The 21,180-nt window shown below is 42.7% G+C and overlaps 1 protein-coding gene across 7 annotated transcripts in view; it reads right to left on the bottom strand.

Moving 5' to 3' along the window:
- Positions 1–21,180, bottom strand: part of HYDIN (HYDIN axonemal central pair apparatus protein) — a 534,664-nt gene that overhangs the window by 19,890 nt on the left and 493,594 nt on the right. For 6 of the 7 annotated variants that reach the window (XM_037815908.1, XM_037815907.1, XM_037815906.1 and 3 more), the window contains 6 exons: positions 17,062–17,231; positions 14,987–15,185; positions 13,013–13,171; positions 11,756–12,033; positions 10,752–10,971; positions 142–354 (listed from right to left, as the gene is read on the bottom strand). In XM_037815908.1, coding sequence (XP_037671836.1) covers positions 142–354; positions 10,752–10,971; positions 11,756–12,033; positions 13,013–13,171; positions 14,987–15,185; positions 17,062–17,231 — 1,239 coding nt within the window. Of the gene's footprint in view, positions 1–141; positions 355–10,751; positions 10,972–11,755; positions 12,034–13,012; positions 13,172–14,986; positions 15,186–17,061; positions 17,251–21,180 lie in introns of those variants that run through there. The other variant, XM_037815912.1, reaches the window with a different exon arrangement.

Here is a 21,180-nt window from a genome sequence, read left to right as displayed (position 1 = left end):
GATCTGCATGACTCCTTGTTGTTGTGACATGGTCTGTATGGATCCCCCTTGTTCTAACATTCTCTAAACTCGCAGACTCTGCCTTCTAACCTCTCTCACCCAGCTCCTGCCCTTTCACCATGCCAGGGACCTGTGGCATACCTGATGCTTGCGATTCTCCAAGTTCATTGTGTAGGGTCTATAGGTGATCTCGTAGGGCTTGTTCTGCTGATGGGCCTCCAGGGTGATGAACTCAGGCCCTTCCCAGTGCTCGCCCTCAAAGATGGGGTGCAGGTTCCAGGTCTGATTGGTGCGGTTGGAAAGCAAGATGGTCTGTGTGTGCTTGGAGCGCACCTGGCAGTTAAAATTCACTACCTGGAAGGAAGTGGGCACTTTACTCTCCATGGCACCTCTACCTGATCAGGGGCTAAGAGCTGAGGGTCAGAGGTGTAGGGGGTATGCTGGGGAGGACTGATTTTAACAGTCTTGATTGACATTTTTCTTTTTCTTTCATTAATTCAACATTTAATGGGTTATCTTCCATGTGCCAGGCTCTGCTCTGGGTGGTGGAGATAGAGCAATGAACAAAATAACAAAAATCCCCTGCCCTCAAAGAGCTTATTTCCTAGTGGTGAGATAAAGATAAGACACAAACAAATAAGTCGATTATAAAGTATATAGGATAGAAATACATTTCTTGGTGAAAAATAAAGCCAGGCAGGCATATAGGGAATGTTAGATTGAGCAGTGGGTTGGCATTTTTCATTAGGGTGATCAGGGAAGGCCTCACAGAGAAAATGTATTTGATTAAAGACCAGTAAGGATGAGGTCATGAGATATGAGGCAATGTGAGATATGAGATACGTGGCAATTGTGAAGTGAGCAAGGGGGAGATAAAGTAACAAGACAAGAGCATGTAGGGCCTTGTGGGTTGTGGTAGGCAATTTGATTTTCCTTCTATCGAAGGAAAAAGGAAGACTTAGGAGAGTTTTGAGTAGAGGAATGGCATGATTTGCTCAGCGTTTTAACAGAATCAGTCGGATGCTGTGTTGAGGGCAGTAGACAAGCGAGGACGAGGAAGTGAGACCTGTTAAGCAGTAGGCCAGGTGAGAGACGACAGTGGCTTGGCCTGGCCTGGAAGCAGTGGAGATAGTGGCAAGTGGGTATATTCCGGTTGTATTTTTTTTTTTTTTTTTTTTGTTTAAAATTCAGCTTTATTCAAGGTGAATGGATCCTGTAGACAACATTTTTTTATCAGAATACAATTTTATTCATCTTTCATTCATTTCTTCATTTTTTTCCCTAAATATTTCTTTTTTTAAAAATTCAGTTTTATTGAGATATATTCACATTCCATACAGTCATCCATGGTATACAATCAACTGTTCACAGAACCATCATATAGTTGTGCATTCATCACCCCAATATATATATATATATTTTTTTTTTGCCTATTATTTTTTTTTAATCATCATTTTATTGAGATATATTCACATACCACGCAGTCATACAAAACAAATTGTACTTTCGATTGTTTACAGCACCATTACATAGTTGTACATTCATCACCTAAATCAATCCCTGACACCTTCATTAGCACACACACAAAAATAACAAGAATAATAATTAGAGTGAAAAAGAGCAATTGAAGTAAAAAAGAACACTGGGTACCTTTGTCTGTTTGTTTGCTTCCCCTACTTTTCTACACATCCATCCATAAACTAGACAAAGTGGAGTTTGGTCCTTATGGCATTCCCAATCCCACTGTCACCCCTCATAAGTTACATTTTTATACAACTGTCTTCGAGATTCATGGGTTCTGGGTTGTAGTTTAATAGTTTCAGATATCCACCACCAGCTACCCCAATTCTTTAGAACCCAAAAAAGGTTGTCTAAAGTGTGCGTAAGAGTGCCCACCAGAGTGATCTCTCGGCTCGTTTTGGAGTCTCTCTGCCACTGAAGCTTATTTCATTTCCTTTCACATCCCCCTTTTGGTCAAGAAGATGTTCTCCATCCCACGATGCCGGGTCTACATTCCTCCCCGGGAGTCATATGCCACGTTGCCAGGGAGATTCACTTCCCTGGGTGTCTGATCCCACGTAGGGGGGAGGGCAGTGATTTCACCTTTCAAGTTGGCTTAGCCAGAGAGAGAGGGCCACATCTGGGCAACAAAGAGGCATTCAGGAGGAGACTCTTAGGCACAAATACAGGGAGGCCTAGCCTCTCCTTTGCAGCAACCGTCTTCCCAAGGGTAAAACTTATGGTAGAGGGCTCAACCCATCAAACCACCAGTCCCCTATGTCTGTGGTCATGTTAGCAACCATGGAGGTGGGGTAGGCGAATACCCCTGCATTCTCCACAGGCTCCTCAAGGGGGCACTACATCTTTTTTTTTTTTTTCCTTGTTTGTCTTTTTTCTTTTTTCTTTTTTTTTTTTTTTAACTTTCCCTTCTTTTTTAAATCAACTGTATGAAAAAAAAAAGTTAAAAAGAAAACAAACATACAATAAAAGAACATTTCAAAGAGACCATAACAAGGGAGTAAGAAAAAGACAACTAACCTAAGATAACTGCTTAACTTCCAACATGTTCCTACTTTACCCCAAGAAAGTTACATAATATAGCAACATTTCAGTGAACTTGTTCCTACTACATCCATCAGAAATTAACATACCATAGTCATTTCTGGGCATCCCCAGAACGTTAAATAGCTTATCTGTTCTTCTTGGATTATTGTTCCCCCTTCCTTAATTGCTCTCTACTGCTAGTTCCCCTACATTCTACATTATAAACCATTTGTTTTACATTTTTCAAAGTTCACATTAGTGGTAGCATATAATATTTCTCTTTTTGTGCCTGGCTTATTTCGCTCAGCATTATGTCTTCAAGGTTCATCCATGTTGTCATATGTTCACGAGATCGTTCCTTCTTACTGCCGCGTAGTATTCCATCGTGTGTATATACCACATTTTATTTATCCACTCATCTGTTGAAGGACATTTGGGTTGTTTCCATGTCTTGGCAATTGTGAATAATGCTGCTATGAACATTGGCGTGCAGATATCTGTTCGTGTCACTGCTTTCCGATCTTCCGGGTATATACCGAGAAGTGCAATCGCTGGATCGAATGGTAGCTCTATATCTAGTTTTCTAAGGAACTGCCAGACTGACTTCCAGAGTGGCTGAACCATTATACAGTCCCACCAACAGTGAATAAGAGTTCCAATTTCTCCACATCCCCTCCAGCATTTGTAGTTTCCTGTTTGTTTAATGGCAGCCATTCTAACCGGTGTTAGATGGTATCTCATTGTGGTCTTAATTTGCATCTCTCTAATAGCTAGTGAAGCTGAACATTTTTTCATGTGTTTCTTGGCCATTTGTATTTCCTCTTCAGAGAACTGTCTTTTCATATCTTTTGCCCATTTTATAATTGGGCTGTCTGTACTATTGTCATTGAGTTGTAGGATTTCTTTGTATATGCAAGATATCAGTCTTTTGTCAGATACATGGTTTCCAAAAATTTTTTCCCATTGAGTTGGCTGCCTCTTTACCTTTTTGAGAAATTCCTTTGAGGTGCAGAAACTTCTAAGCTTGAGGAGTTCCCATTTATCTATTTTCTCTTTTGTTGCTTGTGCTTTGGGTGTAAAGTCTAGGAAGTGGCCGCCTAATACAAGGTCTTGAAGATGTTTTCCTACATTATCTTCTAGGAGTTTTATGGTACTTTCTTTTATATTGAGATCTTTGGTCCATTTTGAGTTAATTTTTGTGTAGGGGGTGAGGTAGGGGTCCTCTTTCATTCTTTTGGATATGGATATCCAACTCTCCCAGCCCCATTTGTTGAAAAGACCATTATGGCTCAGTTCGGTGACTTTGGGGGCCTTATCAAAGATCAGTCGGCCATAGATCTGAGGGTCTATCTCTGAATTCTCAATTCGATTCCATTGATCTATATGTCTATCTTTGTGCCAGTACCATGCTGTTTTGGCAACTGTGGCTTTATAATAAGCTTCAAAGTCAGGGAGTGTAAGTCCTCCCACTTCGTTTTTCTTTTTTAGAGTGTCTTTAGCAATTCGAGGCATCTTCCCTTTCCAAATAAATTTGATAACTAGCTTTTCCAAGTCTGCAAAGTAGGTTGTTGGAATTTTGATTGGGATTGCATTGAATCTGTAGATGAGTTTGGGTAGAATTGACATCTTAATGACATTTAGCCTTCCTATCCATGAACATGGAATATTTTTCCATCTTTTAAGGTCCCCTTCTATTTCTTTTAGTAGAGTTATGTAGTTTTCTTTGTATAGGTCTTTTACATCTTTGGTTAAGTTTATTCCTAGGTACTTGATTTTTTTAGTTGCTATTGAAAATGGTATCTTTTTCTTGAGTGTCTCTTCAGTTTGTTCATTTCTAGCATATAGAAACATTACTGACTTATGTGCATTAATCTTGTATCCCGCTACTTTGCTAAATTTGTTTATTAGCTCTAGTAGGTGTATCGTTGATTTCTCAGGGTTTTCTAGATATAAGATCATATCATCTGCAAACAATGACAGTTTTACTTCTTCTTTTCCAATTTGGATGCCTTTTATTTCTTTGTCTTGCCGGATTGCCCTGGCTAGCACTTCCAGCACAATGTTGAATAACAGTGGTGACAGCGGGCATCCTTGTCTTGTTCCTGATCTTAGAGGGAAGGCTTTCAGTCTCTCACCATTGAGTACTATGCTGGCTGTGGGTTTTTCATATATGCTCTTTATCATGTTGAGGAAGTTTCCTTCAATTCCTACCTTTTGAAGTGTTTTTATCAAAAAGGGATGTTGGATTTTGTCAAATGCTTTTTCAGCATCTATTGAGATGATCAATTGATTTTTCCCTTTCGAGTTTTTAATGTGTTGTAATATATTGATTGTTTTTCTTATGTTGAACCATCCTTGCATGCCTGGAATGAACCCCACTTGGTCATGGTGTATGATTTTTTTAATGTGTCTTTGGATTCGATTTGCAAGTATTTTGTTGAGGATTTTTGCATCTATATTCATTAGGGAGATTGGCCGGTAGTTTTCCTTTTTTGTAGCATCTTTGCCTGGTTTTGGTATTAGATTGATGTTAGCTTCATAAAATGAGTTAGGTAGTGTTCCATTTTTTTCAATGTTTTGAAAGAGTTTGAGTAAGATTGGTGTCAGTTCTTTCTGGAAAGTTTGGTAGAATTCCCCTGTGAAGCCATCTGGCCCTGGGCATTTATTTGTGGGAAGATTTTTGATGACTGATTGGATCTCTTTGCTTGTGATGGGTTGGTTGAGGTCTTCTATTTCTTCTCTGGTCAGTCTAGGTTGTTCATATGTTTCCAGGAAATTGTCCATTTCTTCTACATTATCCAGTTTGTTGCCATACAGTTGTTCATAATATCCTCTTATAATTTTTTTAATTTCTTCAGGATCTGCAGTTATGTCACCTTTTTCATTCATTATTTTGTTTATATGGGTTTTCTCTCTTTTTGATTTTGTCAGTCTAGCTAGGGGCTTGTCACTCTTGTTGATCTTCTCAAAGAACCAACTTTTGGTGATATTTATCCTTTCTATTGTTTTTTTGTTCTCTATGTCATTTATTTCTGCTTTAATCCTTGTTATTTCTTTTCTTGTACTTGGTTTAGGATTGGTTTGCTGTTCATTTTCTAGCTTCTTCAGTTGATCCATTAGTTCTTTGATTTTGGCTCTTTCTTCCTTTTTAATATATGCGTTTAGTGCTATAAATTTCCCCCTTAGCACTGCTTTTGCTGCATCCCATAGGTTTTGGTATGTTGTGTTCTCATTTTCATTCGTCTCTATATATTTAGCAATTTCTCTTGCTATTTCTTCTTTAACCCACTGATTGTTTAGGAGTGTGTTGTTTAACCTCCAGGTATTTGTGAATTTTCTAAGTCTCTGATGGTTATTGACTTCTAATTGTATTCCATTGTGGTCAGAGAATGTGCTTTGAATAATTTCAATCTTTTTAAATTTATTGAGGCTTGTTTTATGTCCCAGCATATGATCTATTCTGGAGAAAGTTCCGTGAGCACTAGAAAAGTATGTGTATCCTGGTGATTTGGGATGTAATGTCCTGTAGATGTCTGTTAAATCTAATTCATTTATCAGATTGTTTAGGTTTTCAATTTCCTTATTGGTCTTCTGTCTGGTTGATCTATCTATAGGAGAGAGTGATGTGTTGAAGTCTCCCACAATTATTGTGGAAACATCAATTGCTTCCTTTAGTTTTGCCAATGTTTCTCTCATGTATTTTGTGGCACCTTGATTGGGTGCATAGACATTTACGATTGTTATTTCTTCTTGCTGAATTGCCCCTTTTATTAGTATGTAGTGGCCTTCTTTGTCTCTCAAAACATCCCTGCATTTGAAGTCTATTTTATCTGAGATTAATATTGCTACACCTGCTTTCTTTTGGCTGTAGCTTGCATGAAATATTTTTTTCCATCCTTTCACTTTCAGTTTCTTTGTGTCCCTGTGTCTAAGATGAGTCTCTTGTATGCAACATATTGATGGTTCATTTTTTTTTATCCATTCTGCGAATCTATATCTTTTAATTGGGGAGTTTAATCCATTTACATTCAACGTTAAAACCGTGAAGGCATTTCTTGAATCGGCCATCTTCTCCTTTGGATTATGTTTGCCATATTTTTCCCTCTCTCTATTAATATCCTTTATTGTACCCATACCGAATCTCTTTAGTACTGAACCTTTCTCCAAGTCTCTCTGTCCTGTCTTTGTTTCTCTGTCTGTAGGGCTCCCTTTAGTATCTCCAGTAGGGCAGGTCTCTTGTTAGCAAATTCTCTCAGCATTTCTTTGTCTGTGAAAAATTTAAGCTCTCCCTCAAATTTGAAGGACAGCTTTGCTGGATAAAGTATTCTTGGCTGGAAATTCCTCTCACTCAGAATTTTAAATATATCGTGCCACTGCCTTCTTGCCTCCATGGTGGCTGCTGAGTAGTCACTACTTAGTCTTATGCTGTTTCCTTTGTATGTGGTGAATTGCTTTTCTCTTGCTGCTTTCAGAACTTGCTCCTTCTCTTCTATGTTTGACAGTGTGATCAGTATATGTCTCGGAGTGGGTTTTTTTGGATTTATTCTATTTGGAGTTCGCTGAGCATTTATGATTTGTGTATTTATGTTGTTTAGAAGATTTGGGAAGTTTTCCCCAACAATTTCTTTGAATACCCTTCCTAGACCTTTACCCTTTTCTTCCCCTTCTGGGACACCAATGAGTCTTATATTCGGACGTTTCATATTATCTATCATATCCCTGAGGTCCATTTCGAGTTTTTCAATTTTTTTCCCCATTCTTTCTTTTATGCTTTCATTTTCCATTCTGTCATCTTCCAGGTCACTGATTCGTTGTTCAACTTCCTCTAGTCTTGTACTATGAGTGTCCAGAATCTTTTTAATTTGGTCAACAGTTTATTTAATTTCCATAAGATCATCCATTTTTTTATTTAGTCTTGCAATGTCTTCTTTATGCTCTTCTAGGGTCTTCTTGATTTCCTTCATATCCCATACTATGGTCTCATTGTTCATCTTTAGTTCTTTGAGTAGCTGCTCTAGGTGCTGTGTCTCTTCTGGTCTTTTGATTTGGGTGCTTGGGCTTGGGTTATCCATATCGTCTGGTTTTTTCATATGCTTTATAATTTTCTGTTGTTTTTGGCCTCGTGGCATTTGCTGAACTTGATAGGGTTCTTTTAGGGTTTGTAGACCAGTTGAAGTCCTTATCTCTAATTTATCAGATCTACAGCTTCGTGGAGTACACTTTCTCTAACTAACCAGCAGGTGGCGTCCAGGAGCCACCTGTTCTCCACAAGCCAGATCTCCCCTGCTTAGCCTTTTTGGTGAGTGGGGGAGTGAGTCTTGTGGGGCCCAATTGGTGTACCAAGCTTGCGTGTGTAGTTGGTGTTGCCTGCCCTGTATGTGGGGCGTGTTTCTGGGCAGTTGGGGAGGGGGGGTGGCCCTAACAATCAAATCTCCCTGATGATCCTAGAGTTTTAAAGCTGCTGCAATAGTCTAATCCTTCAGTTCAGTCCTGCCACAGTTTGTCTCTGCCACTGACCCACAAGTCTTTGGTATTGGCGTATGGCTCCTGAGACTTGCAAGTGGGCCCCTCTTCCAGGCTGTGCACCCCGGGTCCTCTGTTGAGGGATGACTGTGCTATGTCACAGGTGAGTGCCGTCCCCCCAGGGCAGTTCTGGGCTGCTGGGCTGTGTTGGGAGGCTCCCAGTCTGCTCAAATGATGGCTGAATGGGGCTCTGTTAATTCACACTGCTCCCCCTTCCCAGCTCTGGGACATTCAGCTGAGGTTGCAGGGAAGGCTAATGTCCACGCCCAGTTTTGTGGTGTGTGCCTGTTATTTGAAGCACTTCCGTCACACTGGGTTGTCTGGGGCAGCTCTGGGCTATGGGGCTGGCGATGGGCAGGAGTGTTTCCTGTCCACCAGGATGGTGGCTGTGAGCGGACACCCCCCTTTTCTTGGGAAGTTGTGTTGTTTAGTGAATTTTCTCAGCCACTGGATTATTGCCTTTTGTCTCAGAGCTCTCTTAGTTCTGCTCTTGACTTGATGTGCCCAAATTTCAATTCTTTGCAGCTTTCTGTATTGAGCTTCTTAGAGTAATTGTTTTAGAAAAAGCAAAAAGGATTTAAAAAAAAAAAAACAAAAAAAAACGGCCCTCCTCAGAGATCTAATGGGTTATTGAAATGCTAATAGACAAAGCAACCAGGGCCATTAAGGAAAGGTGCACAGGGAAGAGAGATCAGCTTTGCTTCGGGATTTGCATATGCGCCTCAAGGCCTGATCTCCGCCCTTCCCCTTTCTGTGTTCACCAGAACTCCAAAAATCCTCTGCTTTTATTTTGGAGTTTTTCGTGTTGTTTTTTTTCTATGCCTGTCTCCTCTCTGCTGGGCTGGCTGCTCTCAGAGTCTCTGGTGTCTGGTCTCAGTCTATCTATGGTTGGAGTTTGAATCAGTAGAATGAGTTTCCGATAAGAGCAGCCACTGCAATTCTCCCTTCTCCTTCCCGGAGCTGACAGCCCCTCCTCCCCCGGGACTGAGCCTGGCAGGGAGGGGCGCGGGTCCCCTGGCCGCAAAAACTTACAGATTTCGCTGATCTCAGCAGTTCCACGTTTTCATGAGTGTTGTATGAAGTATCCCCAAAAACAGATTGCTCTGTGGTGTCCAGTCCACGCAGTTCCTGGCTTTTTACCTACTTTCCTGGAGGAGTAACTAAAACATACAGCTCACCAGTCTGCCATCTTGCCCCGCCTCCATATTCCGGTTTTATTTTGAAGATCCAATAGTATTTACAGATGTATTGAATCTTGGGTGGGAGAGAAGTTTCAAGGATGATTCCAAAGTTGTTAGCCTAAGTAAATAGAAGGTTGGACTTTCCATTTACTGAGGTAGGGCTGGCTGTAGGAGGAACAGGTCTGTGGGAGTGATTAGAAGCTCAGTTTTGGACATGTTTAGTTTGAAATGCTTTTTAGATACCCAGTGGAGATGTCAAGCAGGCAATGAAATGTACAAATCTGGAATTCAAGAAAAAGGACCAGTTTGGAGATAGAGATTAGGGAGTTGTCAGGATAACAATGTTTTTTAAGGTCAAGAAAATGGATGAGATCTTCAAGAAGTGAGTGTACTTAGAAAGAAGAAGGAATCTAAAGATTAATACCTAGTTGGCAGATTCCAAAGTTAAAAAAAAAAAATCAGGAGAAAAGATGGGAAGGAGCAGTTGGTGAGATAGGAGGAAAACCAGTACATGAAAAAAATTGCTTAACAGCATTAGTCACTAGGGAAATGTAGATGAGGAATGAGGACTGTGTAGATTTGTGTAACCACCACTACAATCAAGAAAACGAACTGTTCCATCATTACGAGGCTCTTCTTTATAGCCACATTCACTCACCGTTCCCCCTTTCCATCCTAACACCTGGCAACCACTAATCTGTTGCACCCTTGGGTATTTATTCCAGAAAAATGAAAATTTATATTCACATAAAATCTGTACGCAAATGTTCATAATAGCTTTATTCATATTAGCCAACAACTAGAGACAACCCAAATGTCCTTAGACAAAAGGTGGTCCATTCAAACCAAGGAATACTACTTAGCAATTAAAAGGAACAAATTATTGATACGTGTAGCAGCCTAAATGGATCTCAATGGAATTGAGTAAAAAAAAAAAAAAAAAAAAAAAAAAAAGCCAACCTCAAAAGGTTACATATTATATAATAAATGGCACATATAACATTCTTCTTGAAATAACTAGATAATACAGATGGAGATCAGGGTCATTTTTACCGTCAGCAATGCAGTCAGCCAACAGAGCTGACAGTCCACTGTCCTGTTTCTAGGAACAAGGCTAGCAAAGGGTTTACCTGAAGTCATTTTTTTTTCCCACAGAGAAGGAGAAGGGTGTTAATCCTTTACCAACAGAGCTTATAACACGGAATTTGATCTAGCTAGGGTGGTCAAGGCAGCCTTCCCTGAGAACACAATGTTTGAGTTCAGAGCTGAAGAGTGAACAGGAATAAACAAAATGGAGAGGGGGAGGGAGAATATTCCAGCAGTGGGAATAAGACGTACAAAGCCCCTGTGGTGGGACGGAGCAGATCTGAATGTTTGCTCCAGGCACTGAGGACTGTTTGAAGAGAGCCACTTGTTTTCAGAAGGCCCAGCTGAGTTCTGGGAATGAGAACCCTGCTGGGCTCCCTCCTGGCCACTGGCCTGCCCCTGGGTGGATTTACTAACCTCTTTTATTGCGGGTGGTCCGATGCAGACCCCAGACAGGGTGAGGGTCAGAGGACTGCCTCCCTGGATGAAGCAGAGCATGTTTTTATAGACACTCTCCTTTCCCACCTCAGTGGGATGATAGGTCACTTCGAAAGAAACCTCCATGCCCGAGGTGATATAGCCCTCTTCCGGGCTGATGGAGAAATGAGGCTCGAATTTCCTGGCATCCCATTTAAACCTTTTCCAAGACAAAAGAGGACAAGGAAGGCAGTTTACTAATATTCGGAGGGTGTCCTCAGTCCCCCTGAGAACAGGAGCTTTTCTGGGAGGTTCACCTCCCTTGTGGGTTCCCTAGGCCCCAGGAGAAGGATCTGCAGGTGTGTGGCCATCTCAGCATGGCTGAGCAGAGATGGGCAGTCATCTGCCCAGCAAGGGGGAAGAACCTGGAAAGGAGAGCTGCCCTAGATACACCTGAGCTCCAATCCTGTCTCTTTCACTTCCTGGCTGTGTGACCTTTGGCAGTTTACCATATTGCTTTCAGCCGCAATTTTGTCTGCGAAATGGGGACAATAAAGTACCTACCTTCGAGGGTTCTGTGATAATTAAATGGGATATTGTATGTAAAACACTCAGCATTGCACCTGGCATTGTAAGCTTTTGCTAAATGTATGATCTTGGAACAGCTACTTAACTACTTTGCACCTTGGCTTCCTCATCTGTAAAGTGGGTTAGTATTACTATTGGTTTTAGAGAATTGTGTGGATTAAATGAGGTGAGCCATGGTAAGGGCACTGAACAAATGTTCTCTATGATACTAATTTTTGTAATCGTGGCTGCAGTAGCCATGCCGGCCAGGCCATTGCTGTAACAGCTGGAGGAAAGGGGTTTGGATGCAAAGGACATAGAGATGGAAGGAGTGGCTGCCCTTGCAAAACCAGGGTTTAGTCCAGTGTCTAGTCCAGGGCAAATCCAGGGACAGAGATGTCTACTCCAGCCTGGGGGTGGGGACATCACTGCCCTACCTTGCACCCACGTCACCGGTGTTCAGCATGAGGATGCGGCGTGTGGCTTGCGTCTGATACACGACGGGTCCGAAGGGCAGATGCTCCTGGTCCAGGGAGATCTCCAGGGCCTGGCAGCAGCCGCTGAGCAGGAAGAGGGGCCGCAGCAGCCCCATGCATTCCATGAACACCTCCTCGGAGAAGGGGGGGACACGCTTCTTTGGGGCAAAGATGATGTCCACCTTACAGACTTCTTTGGGCTTCAGAGTAATGTTTTGGAAGGGCGTCAGGGTGATGATCTGAACAAAAGAACAACCAAACGCAGCAGCTGAGGGCAGGGAGGCTACTCAGGCTTCGAGTCCCCCAAGATCTTGCTGCTGGGGCTGTCCCAGCCCAGGGGTCAAATCCCACCTCTGCTCTGTCTTATCAGCTGTGTAGTCCTTGGTAAATTACTTAAACTTGCCTCAGTTTCCTCACCTGTAAACCATGGTTAGTTCCATCGACTTCCTCTATGGGGAAGAAGATAATTTGCTTAAAATTTGTGGCACAAAATAGGCACTCAGTAAATTTTAATTCTTTTTCTTACTCCTTTTCTAACTCATTTTGTAAGCAGAGAGTCACAGAGGTACACAAAGGCTTAGATACGGGATATTATGATGTTGTTTATAACATAAAAAATTAGGAACATCTGAAATGACCAGAAATAGAGAACTGGCCCATCTACACGATGGAGCTGTAAGTGAACAAATGAGATTTAAAGACATGGAAAATGTTTATGATATGTTGCTGGATTATAAAAGCAGATATCAAAACAATTCATATATTACAATTTTATTTTCTGTAAAAAATGCTTAAGAGAAATTCTGGAATGATAGGTGTCTAAACGTTAAAGTGGCTGTTTCTGGGTAAGGGATTGTAGGCCAATTTTAGTTTTTTTTTTCTTTGATTTTCCAAAATTTTCAAATTTTCTACCACAGTGATAAATATTTATTAGAATTCAGACCTACTCAATCCCATCCAGGCCGGTTGCCTTTCACCTGCTGCCTGTAGAGGTATGTCAGCTCTCTAAGGCTCAGTTTCTTTATATGTAAAATGAGAATAATAATAGCAGCAACTGCACACTGTTTTGGTGAAGACTAACAGGGATAGCACGTGGGAAGCTCTCAGGCCGGCCTGGCACATTGTAGGTGTGTGATAAATGTGGGCTGTCTGTGCTGCCAGCACTGTCATCCTTACCATGGGGAAGCAGGAAGAGACCACAGAGGCCTGAGCACCAACCTTAGGCTCCTGGAGCTCCGGAAGTGTAAACACGATTGACTGGTTAAATGTGAGCTGAGCGAGGCTGTTGTTCATGAGGGAAACTGTTTTTTTTACAACCTGTCCTGGCAGGACAGCTCCTAATTTCACAATCCTATTGGCTGGATCTAGGACCAAAATCTGTGGGACAAGAAAGAGAGCAGGGAAGAAGGGTTTATTAGTTAATGAGAAAAATAAACAGGTATTTATGATGTGTCTACACTGGCAAGGCAAAAGCCGTTCTGTGTCTGCTGGTGTCCTGCCCTCTTCACACGGGATCGGCATTCATTATGTGAACACTGTCCACTATCAACTCACCACCCAACTACATGATTACAGCTGGCTTAGGGGATACAAAGGAAAAGCTCAGGGCACCTTGAGAGCATCTTACAGGGGAGTGAAGCTAGACTGGAGGTCAGGGGAGGCCTCCTGGAGGAGGCCAAGTTTACACAGATTGCAAGAGGAAGGGTAGGATCTAGTCAGTGTCAGAGTCAGGGTGGGCATGGGGAAGGGAACACCCAGGAGGAGGGAATGGGCCTGAGCCGGGGAGGCTGATCCAGTCAAGGCCTGTGGCTGGAGTGAGGTGGGGACTTGGGAAGCTGAGTTGGGAGAGGTGGGAAGTGGCCAGATCTCACAAGGCCTTGAGGACCTTGTGAGGAGATTGGGATTTTATTCTGGGAGAAATGGGAAGCATAGAGTGACCTAATCAAATGCATATTTTGTGAGAGTCTTTTAGTTCCTTTCTCTGTGGAGAAGGAACTGGAAGAGGGAAAGAGAGAAAGCTGTGAGGGATGAGAGGCGGTGATTTGGACACCATCCAAACTGTGGCAGTAGAGGTGGTAAGAAGTAGATATGTCCTAAAGTCCTCATCTAAGGCACTGATCAGACTGTTGGCCTGGAACAGACCAAGGTCAGGCTGGGCCTTGCCCTCCAGGAAGGCACTGGCCCACCATGAGCAGAACCCATGGGTCATTGTCATTTGATCAGTCACTAAAAGGCACCCCTCCTCCCAACCAGCTTTAAATCCATCTCACATGGTTTCATTTTGTCTACAAAGGCAAGAGAGTCTCCTCTACCAGCCTGCGAGCTCCTGGAGGTTAACGAACATGTTTAAGTCACCAGTGGACCTCTCCACACTACAACCACAATGGGTGTGGAATGAGTGAATGAATGAAAGAATAACTGGCATCAGGAGAGATCCTGTCTCTGTATTAGATCAAGACACACCAAATAGTGATGTCCTGTGCTCTACCATGTCCTAAGTCGTGCCTATGACTTGATGGGAGGGCGGTTCCCTCCCATGCATTACTGAGATTCTTGGAAGCTTTTCAGTCTTCCAAAACCTATTAAAATGAAAATACCCCCACCAGATGTGACAACTTAAACATTTACTAGACACTGGAAGAAAGGGACTAGCACCAGGACTGGACCATTCCCTCTCTATCGGAGGCTCCTGGATAGAAGGAAGGACCTCAATCAAATATAATCCTGGAATTAGTGGCTGGTTGAAGAATGTTAATCAAAGGGAATACAAAGAAAAGATGTTCCATCACTGACATGTATGTCTCTGCATACATTGCTTAAAATAAAACTTGGCTAGTAAATCTGAAAACAAAATGTGTCCTAATGCAAGAGAAAAAGTACTTTCTTAGGACACCTCATCTAATAGTCTTGGACTTCTCCAGGATAATAATGTTTCTCCATTGCTTATGATTACCTGTAGCCATTGAATTATTAGTAAAATTGGTTTTAAATAAGATCTATGATTCACTTGAGTCTGATCTGACAATTTACCCCTTTGTGTTATTAGAAGGGTGGACTGGTTGGCCTCCAACAGAGCAGCCTGGGGGCAGGAGATGTGGAGACAGGAGGGAAGGTATGTGGGACCAGGGGGAAGAGCAGCTAGGATGGGCAGGAAGGTGCCAAGCCTGAGGAAATTTCCTACCCATCTCTTACCTTCATTTCAGTGCCTCTCCCTTTGATTTCAACTATTTGTTGTGAGAGCCCATTGATTTCAAAGGGGATGAGTTCTCGATAATTGATACTTTCTCTAGGATAAAAGATGATTGGAATCTCCAGCATCTTTCCTGGCTTTATCACATCGACACGGAAGTTCACCTCAAGATGAGTGGTGTTGGTGTATAAACAATCTATGCTGGAGAAAATCCAAGAGGAAGGTGTGTAAGCCCCGAGAAGCTGACCTAGAATGGACTGATTCTGCCCCCTTGTCTCCATGCCTGGACTGGGCATGGATGGATCTCCTGCTCTGCTCTCCTAGAATCATTGAAGTTAAGAGCTGGAAGGGACTTCAGCAATGATCCAGCTCACCTCACCCTCTCATAGGTGTAGTCAAAATAGTTACCCCAAATCACATCACCAAATCCTGCCAGAGCCAAGCATCAAGCTCAAAGTCTCATGATCCTTTGCCCAGTGCTCTTTTTGCTCTACTGGTCCTCTCTTTCTTGATAATGCAGTTCACGGTTTCAAACCTTCTCATAATAAGGAAGTGCTTCTAGATGTAATCAGGTGGCAAAGCAAGGTGAAGAGGAGTGTGTGTTTTGGTCAGTCAGAGAAACAGAAGTTTGGATCCAGGTTCGACCACTAACAAGCTGTGACCTTGGCAAGTTTCTTAGCCCATTTTGGCCTCGGTTTTCCTCATCATAAAGTAGGGGTAGAGGTACCTGCCTCACAGAGTTATGAGGATTAAATGAGCTTAAGTGACTAAAGCAGTCACCAAACAGGGCACAGAGGAAACATTCAATAAAGGTGAGTTATTACTAGGACTACTACTACTACTACTACTACTACCACTACCACTACCACTACCACTACCACTACCACTACTACTACTACTACTACTACTACTACTACTACTACCTGCTCCACCTGCGAGTAGGAAGGCACCTAGATCTCTCCAATACAACCTCTCCTTGTCTACCTTACAGCTATTTAGAGAAGGCCAACGAATAGGGCTGAATGCTTTAAACAGAGCAAGATTCAGATTAAATTAATTCACGCAAGAAAGAGTGTAGGTAGGTAAGATTTTTAAATTAGTATTTAAAATTATATGGCATCCTGTAGTAATTTAAAATTCAGAATGATGATAATGATGACAATGACGATTACAACAATAGCAGTATCTAACAATAATTGAGCATTTCCCATGTCCCAAGCAATGTTCTAAGTACTGTCTCTAGCAGAACTAATTTAATCCTCATAATAGCCCTGTATGGGAAGTGCTACTATTAGCCCCCATTTTAGACAAGGAGACAGAGGCACAGAGAGTTAAAAAAACTTGCCCAAGATCATACACCTAGGGAAGAGCTGGGATTTGAACCTAGACCTGTGCTATTCAATAAAGTAGACAGTAGATAGATGTGGCTATTTTAATTAAAATCAAAATTAATTAAAATTTAAAATTCAGTTCTTGAATTGCACTAGCTACATGTCAAGGGCTCCATAACTGCAGCTAGTTATAGACTATTCTATTGCACAGTGCAGATACAGAACATTTCTATCATCATAGAAAGTTGTATTGCATAGCACTGATCCTGAGAGCTTTGTGTGAACACAGGTTTCTGGGCCAGTCCTTGGAGATTCTGTTTCATTACATCTGGAGTGGGCCCAGAAACCTAGACTGGAACATTCCATACAGGAGTGGTGCAGAGAGGCTGGATTTGGATCAGATGGCTTGTACTCAGATCTGCCATTTACTGTGAGGACACTGGCCTGAGAAATTAATTTTTAACTCTCTGAACCTCAGTTTTCACATCTATTACAGGGGGAAAATAAACAGAAGCCACCAAACCTCCCATCAGGTCATTTGTCATTGCTCTCCCCACTATAAGAAAAGAATTTTTGGTAGAGTAGCTCATGGTTATCCAACTGTTAGTGGGAAGCTCCCTAAAAAGGGGGCCCAGGATTCATGACTATATGTGTTTGACACTTTCCCATAATTATTCTCTTTCTGCCTTGGCAGAAAGCTCATGAGGAGCTGCAGAATCATCTGGAAGTCCTGGGAAGATGCTTACCTCATAGACGTTTCTTCTTTGTTGGTGACAACCAGGGTTTGTTTATATGGGGGCATCCCTGCTTGGTAGATGAAGCAGGTACCAAAGTTGTAGCTGGTGAAGGAGAAGTGGACAGCTGGGCTCACGGCACAGCCTGAGATGCTGCATGTAAATGTTGGGCCATGACTGATCTGTGGGAGGGAACAGCAGCTGGAGTACGATTAAGGGAAGTGGGTAGAAAGGATACTTGAGTTCTTAGGTGAAGGAGGAAAGCACTAATACACATATCTCTTGGTATATGAACTTAATATCAAACACCCTTTGTAATATGAAATTTCATAAGTCAATAATTGATTTAAAATAAAATACCCAGACTTCTGGGAAGATGGCAGTTTAGGAGAGGCAGAGTAAATTCTTTTCCATGAAAAAGACTAGACAAAGGGCAAAAATCACTCCAGAACAGCAGTTCCAGGGTGCCACTGGCCAGGCAGGGACTTCTACACCACATAGCAGAGACTTAGCTGGAGAGGCAGAGACTGCATTGGAAAGGATGTGGTGAGTGTGTTTCACCTGGATCACTTCCAGGGATGGGCAGCTGGAACTGGCAGATGAGTGCACAAGGTAGCAGATTTCCATGCCCTGTGCACCCATCTCAGCAGTTGGCTGGGGAGATAACCCTTCATGGCCCTGTGGCCAAGAGCTCCAGTGCTGGAGACTGGTAGCTGGAGCTGGCCGACGAGCACAGAAGGGAGCAGATGTCCATGCCCCATGCACCCATTTCAGCAGTTGGCTGGGGAGATAATTACCCTTCACAGCCCTGTGGCCAGCTGAGAGCTCCCATGAAGGAACTTGGGATTTGGCAGACTTGTGGTGACTGCATTCACTCTTCCTCCACAGAAGCCTGTGGTAAGCACAGCTGAGAGGCAAGGGCACTGCATGGAAGTGCCAGGAGCCCCTCCTCAACCCCAGGGATTTGCAGGCACACAGGGACTGTGGTGCATTTGAGCTGGAGGGTGAGATGTGCAGCTCCACAGTACAAGAGTGGTCCACTCATAGACCCAGGAGCTGCCAGAACCACTGTGCCCTGGAGTGGACTCTATGCTGAACTGCACAGTGCTTGCCCACCTCCCAAACGGCTGGCAGTCCCAAGAGCACACAGAAAACTGGTGTGTTGGTTGGATTTCCACCTGGTTTGGACCTTGCCCAGTGCACAGATGAAGTTGGGGAGAAGCTGGCTTGAGGGTAAGAGGTGGCTCAAGAACACCATCTGCTGATAGGTCAGGGAAGGTGCACTCCACCAGACTGTAGCCAAATTATAAACAAATGTTCAAATAATCCTGCATATCCCAAATATCCTTACTAAGATAAGCAAATGCCATGAGGCCAAAGACAGAAAATCATAAAGCACACGAAGAAACTAGAAGATATGGACAACCCAAATGACCAAATTAAAAAGCCAGAGGAGACACATAACTTGGAGCAATTAATAAAAGTTTGAAGTACACAAAAATCTCCAAAACAACTTCAGTGAGTTGGCTAAGGACATAAAGGACATCAAGAAGACTCTAGAAGGGCATCAAGAAGAATTTGAAAGAGTAAATAAGAAAATAGCAGATCATATGGAAATAAAAGATACTGATGATCAAATTAAAAATATACTAGAGCCACACAGCAACAGATTTGAAGAGGAAAAAGAAAGAATTAGTGAACTAGAGGACAAAGAAATTGAATGTGAATGCATAAAAGAACAAATGGTGAAAAAATTGGATCTCTGTGAGATGAACACGAAGCACACAAACATAAGAATCATTGGTGTTCCAGAAGGTGAAGAGAAGAGTAAAGGGCTAGGAAGAGTATTTGAAGACATAGTTGAGGAAAACTTCCCAACCCTTCTAAACCACATAAATATGCAAATCAAAGATGCCCAATGAATTCCAGATAGAATAAATCAAAATAGACCCACTCTGAGACATATACTAATCAGACTGCCAAATGCTGAAGAAAAGGAGAAACTCCTGAAGGCAGCAAGAGAGAAGTGATTCACCATATACAAGGAAAACCACATAAGACTAAGTACTGACTACTCAGTGGGCACCATGGAGATGAGAAGGCAGTGGTATGACATATTTAGGATTCTGAAAGAGAAAAATTGCCAGCCAAGAATTCTTTATTTAGCAAAGCTCTCCTTCAAAATTGAGGGTGAGTTTAAAATTTTCATAGACAAAAAAATACTCAGAGAATCTGTTAGCAAGAGACCTGCCCTTCAAGAAATATTAAAGGGAGTTCTACTGGCTGAGAAAAAAAGAAAGGAGAGAGAGGTCTGGAGAAGGGCACAGAACTGAAGAGTATTAGTAAGGGAAACTTACAGGGGAGAAAAAGAGAGAGGGGGTGAGAAACAGATCTGATAAATAAAAACCAAAGGATAGGATGGTTGATTCAAGAACTGCCTTCACAGTAATAATGTTGAATGTGAAAGGATTAAACTCCCCAATTAAAAGATATATATTAACAGAATGGATTAAAAAGTAAGAACCATCAATATGCTGTTTAAAAGAGACTCATCTTGGAGAACTAAGATGGCGGCTAGGTGAGACAGGGCAAAAAAACACCTCCGTGAAAAACACTAGACAAAAACCAGAAAGTGACCCAGAATACCAGTTACAGCGATGCGCCAGCTGGATGAAGTCTGCTAGTATCACAGGGGCCGTATACTTGGTGAAACCGGGAATCTGCATTCTGAAACGAGTGAGTAAGCTGGCTGGAAGACCCACAGCCACGCAGTGTTGTTGGGAATTCAAGGCTTGGCATTTGGAGACCGACTGGCTCTTTAAAAAAAAAAAAAATGGAAAAACCCAGGAGTGGCTGCAGTTGCGGGAGTGGGAACCATGCAGTAAAACACAGCAAGCGGGGGCTGGGCTGGCCTCTCGGTGTCTGGCCTGGAGGATAGTCCGCTGCAGATACTCTCAGGGCCGGGGGAATGGAGGGGTGAGCCGGAAGCTGAAAGAAACCCTGCGGCTCACAGCTGGCTCCCCAGAGGGCTGGATAAACTCCTGCCTGGGGCCGTGCCCACAGCCCAGAGCCCCGCCAGTTGTCCCGGAGCTGGGAAGGAGGAAATGTTCAAGGAGTGGGGGTTGAGACGCCCCGTTAGGCCATCTTTGCTTCAGGCTGAGAGCGCTGCTGCACGGCCGGGCGGCCTGGGGCTTCCCTTGAGGGATGGCATGCACTGGTGATGTAGCACAGCATTCCCTTGGCTGAGCTCCTGGAGGATCGCGGCTGGGAGGGGGGACCCGCTCGGAGAACCCAGGGACACCACACCAAGTACGGTGGTTTGTGGGACAGCGAGAGAGAGGGTCTGGGGCTGAACCGAAATGAAGGCTTAGACTATTGCGGCGGTCTTGAATCTCCGGGAACCTGGGGGGTTTGAATATTAAAGCTGCCCTTCCTCCCTGGCCACCAGTACACATGCCCCACATTCAGGGTGGATGGCTTCAGCAACACACCCAAACTGAGTTCTCCAACTGAACCCCACAAGAATCATTTCCCCACACACTGAGGGAACAAGGTTGAGAACTGACTTGAGGGGTATAGGTGACTCACAGACGCCATCTGCTAGTTAGTTAGAGAAAGTGTATGTCACCAAACTGTGTTTCTGAAAAATTAGATCGATATCCTTTTTTTTTACAACTTGAAAGAACCCTATCAAGCAAAACAAATGTCAAGAGGCCAAAAACAACAGAAAATGTTAATGCATATGATAAAACCAGACAATATGGAGAATCCAACTCCAAACACACAAATCAAGATATCGGAAGAGACTCAGTACTTGGCAGAATTAATCAAAGAACTACAATCAAGGAATGAAAACATGGCAAAGGATTTAAAGGACATCAAGAAGAACATGGTCCAGGATATAAGCAACATAAAGAAGACCCTAGAAGAGCATAAAGAAGACATTGCAAGAGTAAAAAAAACAAATAGAAGATATTATGGAAATAAAAGAAACTGTTGGCCAAATTAAAAAGACTCTGGATATTCACAATACAAGATTAGAGGAAGTTGAACAACATCTCAGTGTCCTAGAAGTCCACAGAACAGAAAATGAAAGCACAAAGGAAAGAATGGAGAAAAAAATCAAAAAAT

The sequence above is a fragment of the Choloepus didactylus genome, chromosome 22 (genome assembly GCF_015220235.1).
Source record: "Choloepus didactylus isolate mChoDid1 chromosome 22, mChoDid1.pri, whole genome shotgun sequence".
Taxonomy (NCBI): domain Eukaryota; kingdom Metazoa; phylum Chordata; class Mammalia; order Pilosa; family Megalonychidae; genus Choloepus; species Choloepus didactylus.
The sequence above is the reverse complement of the archived record's forward strand: the minus strand, read 5'-3'. Positions and strand labels throughout refer to the sequence as shown.